This window comes from Penaeus japonicus, unplaced genomic scaffold (assembly GCF_977035675.1).
Source record: "Penaeus japonicus unplaced genomic scaffold, GWHDUDI00000001_assembly GWHDUDI00000028, whole genome shotgun sequence".
In the NCBI taxonomy this organism is placed as follows: Eukaryota; Metazoa; Arthropoda; class Malacostraca; order Decapoda; family Penaeidae; genus Penaeus; species Penaeus japonicus.
Genome location: NW_028234430.1, coordinates 3,911,258 through 3,926,257, shown reverse-complemented (window position 1 = coordinate 3,926,257; position 15,000 = coordinate 3,911,258). Strand labels below are relative to the sequence as shown.

The 15,000-nt window shown below is 34.1% G+C and overlaps 2 protein-coding genes across 4 annotated transcripts in view; one reads left to right on the top strand and one right to left on the bottom strand.

Annotated features, from left to right (window-relative positions):
* The window catches only part of LOC122245899 (crustacyanin-C1 subunit), a 16,707-nt gene extending 15,179 nt beyond the window's left edge, over positions 1 to 1,528 (top strand). Inside the window, exon 7 of the mRNA XM_043004020.2 lies at positions 1 to 1,528. This exon is cut by the window's left edge and continues 297 nt beyond it. The gene's annotated coding sequence lies outside the window, so the exon portion shown is untranslated.
* Positions 1,529 to 10,823: 9,295 nt separating this feature from the next.
* Positions 10,824 to 15,000, bottom strand: part of LOC122245898 (uncharacterized) — a 6,549-nt gene continuing 2,372 nt past the window's right edge. For all 3 annotated transcript variants that reach the window (XM_086553313.1, XM_043004019.2, XM_086553314.1), the window contains exons 4-5: positions 12,604 to 12,747; positions 10,824 to 11,183 (exon numbers count right to left, since the gene is read on the bottom strand). In XM_086553313.1, the coding sequence (XP_086409439.1) occupies positions 10,986 to 11,183; positions 12,604 to 12,747 (342 nt within the window). In that variant the 3' untranslated portion in view covers positions 10,824 to 10,985. The remainder of the gene's footprint in view (positions 11,184 to 12,603; positions 12,748 to 15,000) is intronic.

The following is a 15,000-nucleotide window of genomic DNA, read 5'->3' as shown; positions in this document are numbered from 1 at the left end:
TAATTGTGGGTGCAGTAGCTCTGTCCTTTTTTAGATTATGATTTATATTACATTTGTAGATTACAGTTTTACAATTTAGATTGCAGTAGGTTCGCTTTGCCAATTTTGAATAATGGTTTTAGTTATTTCAGATTATTTAAGATTATGATAATGATTATTTAGTTAATATTAGAATATAAATAGAGTTACTTTGAACACTTCAAGTTATGATTGTAGCAACGACTTTAGTATTAAATGTAACCGAATATGGTAAAGATTGCTATAAAAAGTAATTCTGGTCAAGTCATAATTACATGCATATATTCTAACATATAATTGCGCTTGTTGCTACTTTAAAATCGATAACTTAAGGCAATTAAGATTAAAATGATAATCATATTATCAAGTGATAGAAAAGTGACAACTACTTCTGTAGCTATACTATATGTAAATAAGTTTAAAAATCTAAAAAAGAAAAAAAAATGCATGCATCTTAACATTACTGAAATATTTATCAAGGTGAAGTACTTATTTCTAAGAATAAAAATTGAAAAAAAAAAACAACAACAATATAATCAAAGATTATATGATAATGGATTTGAAATTAAAACCAGAATATTACATAACTTGATAATGTAGTATTTTGAACTTTTTCTTTCCTTTTCTCTCCATTCTTGAACCTTTTCTTTCCTTTTCTCTCCATTTTTTATTTTTTTCTTTCCTTTTCTCTCCATTCTTGAACTTTTTCTTTCCTTTTCTCTCCATTCTTGAACTTTTTCTTTCCTTTTCTCTCCATTCTTGAACCTTTTCTTTCCTTTTCTCTCCATTTTTGAACTTTTTCTTTCCTTTTCTCTCCATTCTTGAACTTTTTCTTTCCTTTTCTCTCCATTCTTGAACTTTTTCTTTCCTTTTCTCTCCATTCTTGAACTTTTTCTTTCCTTTTCTCTCCATTCTTGAACTTTTTCTTTCCTTTTCTCTCCATTCTTGAACTTTTTCTTTCCCTTTCTCTCCATTATTCAACTGTATTTTTCTCTTTCTCGTCGCTTGTTCTTGTCCTGAACTTGAATGGTCAAATTCTAAACTATTTTTCAAACTTTTTTTTCTTTACGTGACTGAAGATGTCCACTTGAATTACGTTAAACAACTAATACAAAATCTATCTTTCTATATCTGCAATCTAAATGAAAGGGTATCATTTCATCGCAAGCCAACAAACAGCGTAAGAATATAATAATAATACAAAAACAGTCATACACTTGATGTAAAAATAACTTGTAATGTTAAATGTACCCATGATTGCGATCGTGAAAGAGTAATTAGGAAAGACGATAAAGACTGAAGATTACACGTCTTTCTTTATGGCTACACACACGCACACATATGTACACAGACACGCGCGTGCACACATGTACATACGCGCACACACACACACACAAAATTAACACATATGCACACGCATGCACACGCACAGAAAAACGCTCGTGCACACATACACGCACACACAAACATACACACACACATACACACGTACACGTATAGATAGATATATGTACACACACACGCACAGTATATACCTAAATATACTCATTGTTATTTTATATTATATAATCAGTATTTACAATGAATTATATGGATTCCTATGATATTGCATGCAAATTAATTGACCTGTTGATTATAAATATATCTATAAACATTTATGCGGTATTTGATTTCGTAACCTATATATTTTGCAAATAACGCATTATTCATCTAAAGATCATAGACACACAAAATAAAATTTAAAAAAAAGGATTTTGAAAAAAAAAGGAATACACCAAAATTACGATCAGCATATGAAAATAATCATCACAGAAAGTCAAATAAAAAGACAAATTTAATAGAATCATTCTTTCTTACTCTACCTTCGTACTTTTAAAACATAAAGAGGAAACACATGAGAAGCTTTAGGATCTGTAGGGTATGGCGTAAGAAGAAGGATAAAGCGACAACCTCAACTCCTTTAAGGTCCTATTTCGTAGGCCAATCAGCGAGCGCCTTACACGATTCCTTAGGCTCCTTTGACCAATCACGTAACGAGTAAGAAAAAACCGGACAGAAGACCGCGCTTTTTGACAATGGCTGCATAACTGTCAAAGAAAAAGAAACCGAATTTTAGCAGTGATGAAATTCTGGATCTCACTGCAACTGTGCAATAACACCAGGACCTTCTGGAGGGGCCTCTGACTGCTACGTGTGTCATCTAACGAAGGTCAAGACATGGGAGGTAGCCGTGAATGCAAAAGGGAAGACGCTCTGAAGTCCTGAGGATGTTAGACTTAAGTGTGTTGATTTCAAAAGCAATATAAAGAAGTAACTAAGCATTAGGGGGGAAAAAAATAACTTCTGGCAGCAACAGGTAAGGTAACATATAGTTATTCGTTGATGTAAGAGGTATCAGGTTATGGAAGTGTGAAGCCTAAAGTAAGGGATAAGTCAGTTTCTTTTGATAGTGACATTTGCCTCTTTATATCAGGGGTTTCATGTACAACCAATGAGAATTACGTAAAGAAACATGTCGCTCCTAAAAATTGTAATAAAATGCCACCATGTGTACTCTATATTCTGCCAAATTAGAGCTTGGAGTGCTTCCATATTTGACACTTAAGATCTATCATGCCACATATACATAAAATGTGGGCGTTTAATTATTGCCAATGGACGCATGATTGCAAGATGTCGTTAAATACAAAAATGACGTGAATGCTTCATTCAAAAACCAATAAAGTCGTGATTAATATAGGTCTTATTTTGATTTGGCAGACTCATTTTGTAATTTTCTCTCAATAGTCTATTTGCATAATCAAACGCAGAATTATATTAAAATACCAAACTTGTAAAGACTGTAAATTGTAGATTTAGGAAACTTATTTAGAAAATTTAAAATACTAGAGTATTCCTAGAAATATTTACTGTTTTGTAAATGAAAGTATATAGCATTATTCACATGTACCTGGCCTTGGGTTTGAAAATAACTATATAATATTTACAGGGGAAGGTCCACCCATTGCTCCACCTCCGACTCCAGCTGAGAAAGCCATAGCCCAGCTCATAGACCCTGCTGTAGTTTATGGCATTTTGGATGCACTTGGTAAGAAGACTGAACCAATTTTTACTTGTCACTCCGTCTAAAACTTATTCATAACCAAAATTCGACCAAATGATAATGATGATTAACTTAGATCAGTAATGATGATAATGATAATAACAATAATGGTAGATGATAACGATCCGATGATTATGGAATTAATAACTATGATATGACGATGATGATGATTGTAATGATATTGATGATAACGATTGCTATAACAATCATGATGATAATGATGATGATTATGATGTTAATGATGATAGTAACAACAATGATGCTGATGAGGATGGCAACAACAACTATTGCAATAGCGAAAAATGTGTTAATAATAAGGATAATGATAACGTTGATGATGACAATGATGATCATGATGATAATGATAATAGTGATAAAAATGATGATATTGATAATAATCATGATATTAAAAGATAATGATGAAAATAGAAATGATGGCATAACAACAACAATGGCAAGTATAATGATATAATGATGATAATGATAATAACCGCATGCGTGATGACGATGATAATGATAATTATGATAATGAGGATGATGGTTATGATTATGATGATGATGATAATGATAGTTATAATAATAATGATGTTGATGATAATAATGATATTAACAATAATATCACTAATGACTATAGTAATAATAGTAATAATGATAATGATGATCATTATCTTTACTGTCATTATTGCCATAAGCGCAATGATAATGATAATAATGAAAAAAATAGTAATAATAATAATAATACGGATAATATTGTCATAGTAATACTACTAACGTTAACACTACCATCACTATAGGAAACAATAATAAAAACAAGAACAAGATCTGATAACAACAATAGAGATAAAAACACTGATAGCATTCGTAAAAATCGTCAATAATGAAAATGATATGATGATAGGATGAATATGAGAATGAAAGTGGGACCTATGTGCACATCTACACTTGGCTTGCCAGGCTCGAACGTGGACCTTTGAGGCCAGAATCACACGCCTTACCATTCACTCCACCTTGTAGGGACGATATTTAATTAATTTCTAACGGGGTATTTGAATACCAGATAGCGTCCTTTTCTCTCTCTGTCTCTTTTTTTTTTTCTCTCTCTCTCTCTCTCACTCTCGGTCTCTCTCCCGCCCTCTCTCTCTCTCGGTCTCTCCCTCTATCTCTCTCTCTCTCTCTCTCTCTCTCTCGGTCTCTCTCCCTCCCTCTCTCTCCCTCTCTCTCTCGCTCGCTCTCTCTCTCTCTCTCTCTCTCTCTCTCTCTCCCTCCCTCTCTCTCTCTCTCTCTCCCTCTCTCGGTCTCTCTCCCCCCCCCCTCTCTCTCTCTCTCTGTAACCATTGTATTTACATATATCATGTCTGCTGTAATTGTTATTATGTCCATCGAATATAATTTGCACTGTATGCTTTTGCTACTGTATTCTATATGATGCAATCATCAATGTAATCTGTATCTTTCATGTTACTCTAATTGTTATATATATATTCTACCACATGCACATATATACATACATATACGTACGCTCGTTGCTTCACCTATCTGTCTCCCCTCTCACGCCAGACATAACAGTGTTGTTTGTCTTTCCCTTTGCAAAAGTCACATGTCACAAGAAAACATTCACACATTCACACATCTCTCTCTCTCTATCTCTCTCTGTCTGTCTGTCTCTCTCTCTCTCTCTCTCTTTCTTTTGTTTCGGTCGCCGCTCCTTCCGCGGCGTCGCGTGGTCGGCCTCTGGGGGGTGAATGAGGGAATCGCTTTTAGGGAATGATGAGTGATGAATGGGAAGTGATGATAGAGAGAGAGAGAGAAAGAGGAAGATAAAGAGAGAGAGAGAGAGAGAGAGAGAGAGAAAGAAAGAGAGAGAGAAAGAGATAGAGAGAAAGAGAGAGAGAGAGAGAGAGAGAGAGAGAGATAGAGAGAGAGAGACAGACAGAGAGAGAGAGAGAGAGAGAGAGAGAGAGAGAGAGAGAGAGTGAGAGAGAGAGAGAGAGACGTGAAATTAAGTGATAACGAAGTACAAGGAACAGAAAATATGTAACAGCAAAGAAATATTCGGGCCCGCCATTTTGATCTCGAGGCGCCATGCTGTCTGCGGGCTCAGGGTGATCCCAAGTGTTTTTGTTTTTCTTCTTCTTCTTCTTCTTCTTTGATCGGGAATAAATGAAAGATTGATTGCGCTGTAACAATGTGCAGATAATGTATTTGACTGACGAGAGGAGTAAAAAGTGTTTAACTATACACATAAAGTAAAGCAAGACAAATTAGATTAGAAAGAAGATACTGTAATTATGAAAGGAATAATCTTTGTGAAATCGAGCAACCTGGTGTTTTATCTCTCTCTCTCTCTCTCTCTCTCTCTCTCTCTCTCTCTCTCTCTCTCTCTCTCTCTCTCTCTCTCTCTCTCTCTCTCTCTGTATAGGGGGATATATTATTATTAATATTTGAAATTATTATTTGAAAAGCTGATTTTGTTTACGGTCTTAGATATTACAGATAATAAACACTTACTAATTTTAATATTCCTGTTGCGGTTTCACTTGTCTTTTTTGAACTCTGGATTTTTCATTATTTTATATTCATTATTTGCCACGTCACTAGTCTTGCATCGCATTTTATCAAATCATGAAGAAAAATACATTTAAGGCGAAGTAAATTGCTGTTTACATTGTTTCATTTTTGTATTTTTATTTTTTATTTTGGTTTAGAAGATAAGCTTTTTTATTTATCAATATATTTTATGCTTAATCTATTCTACTTTATCATATAAAGTTTTTGTCTCTGGACTCAGTGGTAATAGTAATGATGATGAAAATGATAATGATAATTATAACAATGACAATGATGATGGTAATGATAACAGTGACAATTGCAATAAAAAGAATAAGGACAATGAAAATGATAATGACGATCATAATGATTATACTAGTGATATTGATGATGATGATGATAACAATAACAAAAATAAAGATAAGAAAGAAATGATAACAATATCAAGGGTGGTGATGATAAGACATAATAATGATGATGAAATTAATGATGATTGAATTGGCGATATCAATAGAAGAATTAATTATAGTAATAATGATAAGAATGATGATACTGATTAGAATGATGATATCAATAATGATGATGATAAAAATAAAGATAATAATGATGATAATCATAGCAATAATAATAATCATTATAATAGTAATGATAATGATGACGATGATGATAATTATAATGATGCTAAATAGTAATGAAGATGATAATAAGAGCAAAAAAGATAAGGATAGTGATAATGATAACAATGGTAATGATAGTGATAATGATAATAATGATAACACTAGTGAATGTAATGATAATAATAAAGATAATAATAATAATAGTTACATTAATAAAGATAGTAATAACAACAACAATAATGATAATAATATTAATGATAGTGTTGACAATATCAATGATGATAATGATGTTTATAACAACAACAATAATAATGATAATTATGATGATAAGGATGATTATCAGATTATTACTATCCTTATTATAAGAATAACAACAAAGGTGAAGATGATGGGGATGATAATGTTGGTGATAATAAGGAAGGGATTTGTAATGATAATAATGATGATCGTGATAAAAACTAATGAAAAGGATAATAATAATGATGATGATAATGATGAAAAATATAATGATAATCATAATAATAATGATATTCATGATAATAATGATAATCATAATAACAATATTAATCATCATCTTCAACATGACAATAATAATAATAATAATAATAATAATAATAATAATAACTATTATTATTATTACTATTATTATTAGAATGACAATAATAATAGTCATAATGATAATAATAATCATGATAATAATGATAATAATAAGGATAATGATTACGATGATGATAATGATAACACTAAAAACAATAATAATAGTAGTGATGATAATAATAATAATACTGATAATAATGATAACGACAAGAATACCAATGATAAGAGTAATAATGATAATATCACATCCACATCTGGATGAAGGGAATCGGACGCGGTCCTGCTGTTCATCATCATCATCGTCATCATCATCATCATCGTCATTATCATCATCGTCATCATCATCATCGTCATCATCATCATCATCATCGTCATCATCATCATCATCGTCATTATCATCATCCTCTTCATTATCATCATCATCATCGTCATCATCATCACCATCACCACAATCATCATAATGAAAATTATTATGATAATAGTATTAATGAATGGTAATGATGATGATGATGATGGTGTGATAATGACAGTAACAATAATGATAATGAGATCAATACTATCACAAATAGTAATGATAATGATGATGAAAAGGATAAACAACAAATGCAATATCCTGCAACGGCTATAGTGAGTGATGATTAACTTGATCAATAAGGATGATAATGATGATTAACTTAGATCAGTAAGGATGATAATGATGATTAACTTAGATCGATAAGGATGGTAATGATGTTCAACTTAGATCATTAATGGGGATGTGTGAACAGCCAATGGCCCCAAGTACACTGATTACAAAGAAGTCTTGCTTTGTTTTCTGAATTTCATCCCTTGTGCGAGGCACCTCTATGTCCATCTGAGCCATGTTGAAAATTGCACTGGTGACTTTATTTATCGTCCTAGACACACTGGATTGGCTCAGTAATATAGGGTCCCTAATCACACTCTAAAAAGTGCCACTTGCGCAAAAATGTAGGGCAACTAGCACTTGTGTGGCTCCAAGTATTGAGTGTGGCCTGTTTGTGTGCCTGGATATTTCTGGCCCAATCGTTTCGCACACCCCTTGAATTTCATTACTATGATGTCTGTAGTGTCTGTAAAATATTAAAAATATGTATGAATTATGAAAAAAGATGATAATTCAACATTTTTAAGATATATCTCCTTAGCCTGTCATGTTCTAATGCCGATAACAATTCCATCCTGTAAATCACATGTCATAATTTAGGTCTGTATTATTACAACATAGGACAGTCATATCATATATGATGAACAGTATATAGAATCAAAACATCAATTATTCACAAGCCATTTTTTCCATGACCTAAATTGTTCGAAACTAAGGCATTTATATAAAGTTATATGCATAATTTTAACCTAGGATATTGAAATTTGCAACCTCTTATTCTCGCCCATTGGGGATCTCATATCTATTACTTTTGTGAATACCAATGTAAAAGGAACAAAATTTTAACAATATTTTTCTTACTGATCGCCAGACTTAAAGTTTTAGAGACAAAGATCCTGATTCAATTTGCCTTCAGTTTATGGCAATATTTACTTAAACTAAATAATAAGTAAGAAATATAGGTTCTACGACATTTAGTTTTTTTATAGTCTATTTTTTTCATATCTATTATTTTAAAAAAATCTTTGCTACACCTTTTAAATAACACAATGAAATAAGATAAGTTAAAAATACACATTCATGTAAAGCACGGGTTAGCATCTTTTAAAGTGCAGCTTACCAGTCTCATATAAATTTCTTGTATGTAACAACCTCTCGTTCTGCCTATAATTTGTGTCTGCTGCAAATATGTAAAATTAACGTTATTTCAATATCCAATACCACTACTCCTTCCTGATATAAAATCCTTTATGTTTTTTAACTGTCCGTCCATGCAACAGTACTTAAATACCATACTACTTGCTTCACTCCCCTTCCAATCTTTTATTATCGCTATCATCGTCATTATAGCTTTAATTACAAGTTATAATAATCATAATTATAACTATTACTGCAGAGATAGCTATTATCATAATTATAACCATAATCATAGATATTAGTATATTCATTTTTATTATCATTATCATTATTTTCTTATATGTATGTGTTATAGTGAACAACTCGCGTTCCGACCCCTAATGTAAAGTTTATTATCAAAGAAAAATAAAATGATTGAAGAAAAAATATATACTTGGAATAAAGTACAATATTATGGAAAGAACCTCCAAAAATGGATGGTGATTTTTTTTTTTTTTTTTTATAATAAAGTCAGAAAATAAAGTTCTATGCCACGAAGAAGATATTTATAAATTGTCCAATTTCTATTTGTATAAATCACATTTTTTTTCAAAGATTTTTTTCCTAACCTTATAAGGCCCATCATAAATGCTGTCCAAAGATATCAACATCAAAAGTTAAACCAGTTTATACTATTTTACCAATGTTAGTTAGAGTCTGTTGACCTTTCCAGAGCACCAACAGGCAGTATGCATGTAGTGGTTATTTGACGTATTTATCACTAATTTATTATTCTCATTATCTTTAATTTCTGGCAACTATAAAAGAAGAATGTATTAGAATTAATCGATTTCCTGTACAATTTTCATTATTGCACTAGCAAGTGGCTGTCTGAAATTTCACCAGTTTGTGCTAATATTACTCTCGCTTATTTCTAGAGAAATTTACATATTTTTTTTCTATCATGTTCATGTAATGATATAGGCTTGCCATCGTTATAGACATGACCAATGTAAAGCTAAATAAAAATTCAACCTTAAATCTTGACTTATGGAGGAGATAAGAAGTGATGAGGTGGTTGTCACTCCAGTTACTAGCAGTCGTATGTGCGCTCCAACCACTGGTAAGTTTTACCATTGTAACTCCAATGGTAACTGTTCATGACCTGTTTATTATCGTAACTGTAGTAGACACACGAGATATGATCAGCTTTAAGACTTCAAGAAAAAGTCAAATGATACCAAGCGAAAAACTATAAGATTTTGAGAACAAAAGCATCTAGGAACCCTATCGTTATATCTCAAGCTAACAGATCTCAACACTATCCAGAGAAGAAAAGATAAGGGAAGTGCGTTAAATACAGGTAAGATAAGTAAAGATAAGTACGTTAGTGAACCCTGTTAGTGATTTTTTTCTTTCTTTATATATAAATTGCACTTATTTATTTTTAGCATACTATATTTACATTGAATGAAGTACAAACTGCAATTCACTGTTTATTTTTGTGTTTGCAATAACTCGTATACAAGTATTCATAAGCTTATTCACTTCAAACGTTTCATTGTTATTTCTTTCTGGAAAACGATACAAATAGCATCTTCATTGTTTCTTATCTTTTGACTGCATTCTACAAAAAAAAGAAAATGTTTTATGAAAAATATTACATTATATATGATTCGTAAGCTCATAAAAAATATACTTTTTTAGGAAATGAATTTATATAGAAATAATTTTACAAAGAAATCTTTTATCATTTTTTTTTTTTTTTTCTTGTAACATGAAAATCTCGCTGCTGGGTCAGGCTTTGTTTACATGTCATGGGATTAATCAAAGGAGCCTAAAGAATCATGGTACGGTGTTAGTAAAATTGATTTACCTTTAACAGGCGACTTGCTATGGCTTAGTGGCTGGTAAATGCCTTACGATCACATATTAATGAATCCAGCGTCTGGACTATTACTAGTATCACAACAGAATTACAGTTTTTTTTTTTTTTTTTTTTTTTGTGTGTGTGTGTGTGTGCATTTGAATCATTACAACGGAGGTAATTAATTGCATGAATACTTGCTCATATGCATTTGTATTTTTTTTTTTTTTTTTTATAAAGCAGTAATCAAAAATCACTCTGTATAATTTTGAAACAGTTATGACACTTATGTAAAGTGCATAGTCGAAGTATAGGATACTAAAACTCTCCCAGTACATACGATCGTATTGCATATACGATTTTATTCCGCAATATTATCATAATTACCAAGCATTATTACCCAATTGGCTATGAGACCGATAACAAAACCATTTTTTTTCTCTCCTTTCCTCTCATTCTTCTTCTTCAAAAGCCTTAAAAAAAAAATCATGCAATTCATGCAATTCTCTTGATCATGAGGCAGGACTTGGTGGTGCCCTGCATGGCCGCCACGTTGATGTCCGGGTCAGAGGTCAGGTCAAGGGTGAAACGTGTTGTGAAGCCCAGTTTGGAGAACCAGGTTTGAGTGATGATGTTGCTGGCTATTGCACGCGCCTCTTGGCAACCTGCGGCGATTCCTCTTTCGAGAACGAGCTGCGGGGAAAGACGTTTAGAAATACGTAAGTAAATAGATATGTAAATAAATGAGTGGATTGATTTTAATTATAGTAAATCATGAAAATAAGAATGAATAGATATTTAGATAACAATAAAAATAATAAGAATTCATAGATATTTAGATAACAATAAAAATAATAAGAATAGATATTTAATAACAATAAAAATAAGAATAAATAGATATTTAGATAACAATAAAAATAAGAATGAATAGATATTTAGATAATAAAAATAATAATAAATAGATATTTAGATAACAATAAAAATAAGAATAAATAGATATTTAAATAACAATAAAAATAAGAATAAATAGATATTTAGATAACAATAAAAATAAGAATAAATAGATATTTAAATAACAATAAAAATAAGAATAAATAGATATTTAGATAACAATAAAAATAAGAATAAATAGATATTTAAATAACAATAAAAATAATAAGAATAGATAGATATTTAGATAATAAAAATGATAAGAATAAATAGATATTTAAATAACAATAAATATAATAAGAATAAATAGATATTTAAGTAACAATAAAAATAATAAGAACAAATAGATATTTAAATAACAATAAAAATAAGAATAAATAGATATTTAGATAACAATAAAAATGATAAGAATAAAGATAGATAATTAAAACAATTGATTAATAGAAAATTAATAAATAAATGAGACTAAAATACATAAGCAATAAATAAATAAGAATAAACTCAAATAGATATAAATAAATAGATACAAATAAGATCAAATATATGATTAACAAGAATAAAAAAAATACATAGATGAAAATAAATGCAAAAATAACAAAATGAATGAATGAATAGATAAAAAGGAAATAAAGAATAAACAAAAATATCAACAAATAAATAAATGAATGAAAAGACAGACAAAACACAAACAAATAAACAGGTGCAAGGCCTCCTTCTGAAGAAATTCGAAAGCGCTTTGGCCGAAGAAACTTGGAATAAGAGTCAAGGCTAATGAAGTCTTGAAAGGTGGAAAAGCTTGAAGATATTTGAGGGATTTAAAGTTGAACAAATCTGAATCAACCAATTCATCATCCATCCATCCACCTTATCACCCACCCACCAACCAACCAACCTATCCACCAATAAATCCATTCACCCACCCACCAACCAATTAATCCATCCATTCACCAACCCAACCACCAATAAATCCATCCACCCACCCACCCACCCACCCACCAACCAACCAATTAATCCATCCACTCACCCACCAACCAACCAGCTAATCCATCCACCCACCCATCAACCAACTAATTCATCCATCCACCCACCCACCCACCCACCCACCAATCCACCCACCCACCAATCCATCCACCCACCCACCCACCAACTAATCCACCCACCAACCAACTCATCCATCACAAACCTCCACCATCTTCCTGGCGATCCCGCGCCGCCCGTAGTCGCTCCTGACGCCCACGAAGAACAGGACAAGCAGCTTCTCCACCTCCGGGTCGTCGAACAGCCTGACGGAGTCCCATACGAGGTCGTCTCGCTGGTACATCGCTTCCTGTGGGGGGAGGAGGGGGAGGAGGGGAGAGAGGAGGGGAGGGGATGGGGAGGGATGGGGAGAGGGGTGGGGGGAGGGATGGGAGGGATGGGATGGGAGGGTGGGGAGGGAGGGAGGGGGATGAGGAGAGGGGTGGGGGAAGAGAGGTGGGAGGGAGGGGGAGGGTTGGGAGTGGAGGGGAGGGATGGGAGGGGGAGAGAGGAGGAGAGGGGGGAGGGATGGGGAGAGGTGGAAGGGGGAGACGAGGGGAGGGATGGGGGAGGAGGAGGGGAGGGAGGGATGGGGGAGGAGGAGGGGAGGGAGGGAAGGGAGAGGATGAGGGAGGAGGAGGGAGGGGATAGAAATGGGAAGGGGGTTAGAAATTGGGAGAAAAGAGGGTTAGGAGTTGGAATGGGTTGGAAATTGAGAAAAAGTGCGGAGGTTGAATGGGTTACGAAATAGGGAGTTTGGGGGGATGGGAGGTGTGGAAAAGGGAAGAACGAAAGAAATGAAATACACACACAAATATGCGCGAACTTAAAACTTATATATGTGTGTGTGTGTGTCTGTGTGTATGTGTGTGTGTGTATGTGTGTGTGTGTGTGTGTGTATGTGTGTATATATATATATATATATATATATATATATATATATATATATATATATATATATAATTACTCAAAAAATTATCAATAAAAACAAATGAAAACGAGAGGAAAGAGAAGAAAAATATTATTGTTAGAGGGTATACTTTTTCTCTGGAACAAAGGGGCGGAGCTTCATTCAAGGGGGGTTGCTGTGTGTAAGCCACTGATATCCCACACTACTACATTCATTTCATTGTAATATAATCTTCGCAATATTAGATCCCTAAGACACACGGCTCCCTAGTGACTAGCAGAAGTACTGTCCCACACCTGCTTCCTGGTCACAGCTGACACACCTAAATGTACGTCTGGCACACATTTAGGTCTTACATATGTGCCAGACCGGAAGCGCCATTAAACTTCTTCATTAACCCAACTATGATTTATATGTCATAGCAGGAGGCATCTGTAGACATCTCCCTCCGTCTAATCCCCATTACCCACTGATTGTATATGTGTTTTCATTGCCGTGTAGCATGAAATAGTTCGCTTCCGGTCCAATCAGCTGTATCCGTTAGTCGAATGGCCTGAGGCAGGGAAAGCGACACATAGTTGCCAGTGTCACCACTGAATCGGGTCATAAGAACAAGAGGCAGATCAGACAGAAATCAGACAGAGATAGCACTCTTCCGACGGCAGAAGAACAGGTTGGGGGAGCGCCTTGACCTCGTCTCTCCCCCCGGGGACATTGACCTTAACTCTGTAATCTGAAGGGGTGAACTCTTGGACCAATAAAGTGCAAGTATATCCACGTGTCTCCATCGCCAACTCAAGCCGTGATCTCGAGGTCTAAGTCTGTACGACCATCGAGCTTACATTGATGGCAGCGCTGGCTTGCACTGTCGGCGAAGTATTTAAGGCACCTTTTTTTAAGCGTGAGTGTGATCTTTGAAGATAAGGGGCAAATGAGAGAGAGAGAGAGAGAGAGAGAGAGAGAGAGAGAGAGAGAGAGAGAGAGAGAGAGAGAGAGAGAGAGAGAGAGAGAGAGAGAGAGAGAGAGAGCAACTTTTTTAAGCGTGAGTGTGATCTTTGAAGATAAGGGGCAAATGAGAGAGAGAGAGAGAGAGAGAGAGAGAGAGAGAGAGAGAGAGAGAGAGAGAGAGAGAGAGAGAGAGAGAGAGAGAGAGAGAGCAACTTTTTTAAGCGTGAGTGTGATCTTTGAAGACAAGGGGCAAATGAGAGAGAGAGAGAGAGAGAGAGAGAGAGAGAGAGAGAGAGAGAGAGAGAGAGAGAGAGAGAGAGAGAGAGAGAGAGAGAGAGCAACTTTTTTAAGCGTGAGTGTGATCTTTGAAGATAAGGGGCAAATGAGAGAGAGAGAGAGAGAGAGAGAGAGAGACAGAGAGAGAGAGAGAGAGAGAGAGAGAGAGAGAGAGAGAGAGAGAGAGAGGAGAGAGAGAGAGAGAGAGAGAGAGCAACTTTTTTAAGCGTGAGTGTGATCTTTGAAGATAAGGGGCAAATGAGAGAGAGAGAGAGAGAGAGAGAGAGAGAGAGAGAGAGAGAGAGAGAGAGAGAGAGAGAGAGAGAGAGAGAGCAACTTTTTTAAGCGTGAGTGTGATCTTTGAAGATAAGGGGCAAATGAGAGAGAGAGAGAGAGAGAGAGAGAGAGAGAGAGAGAGAGAGAGAGAGA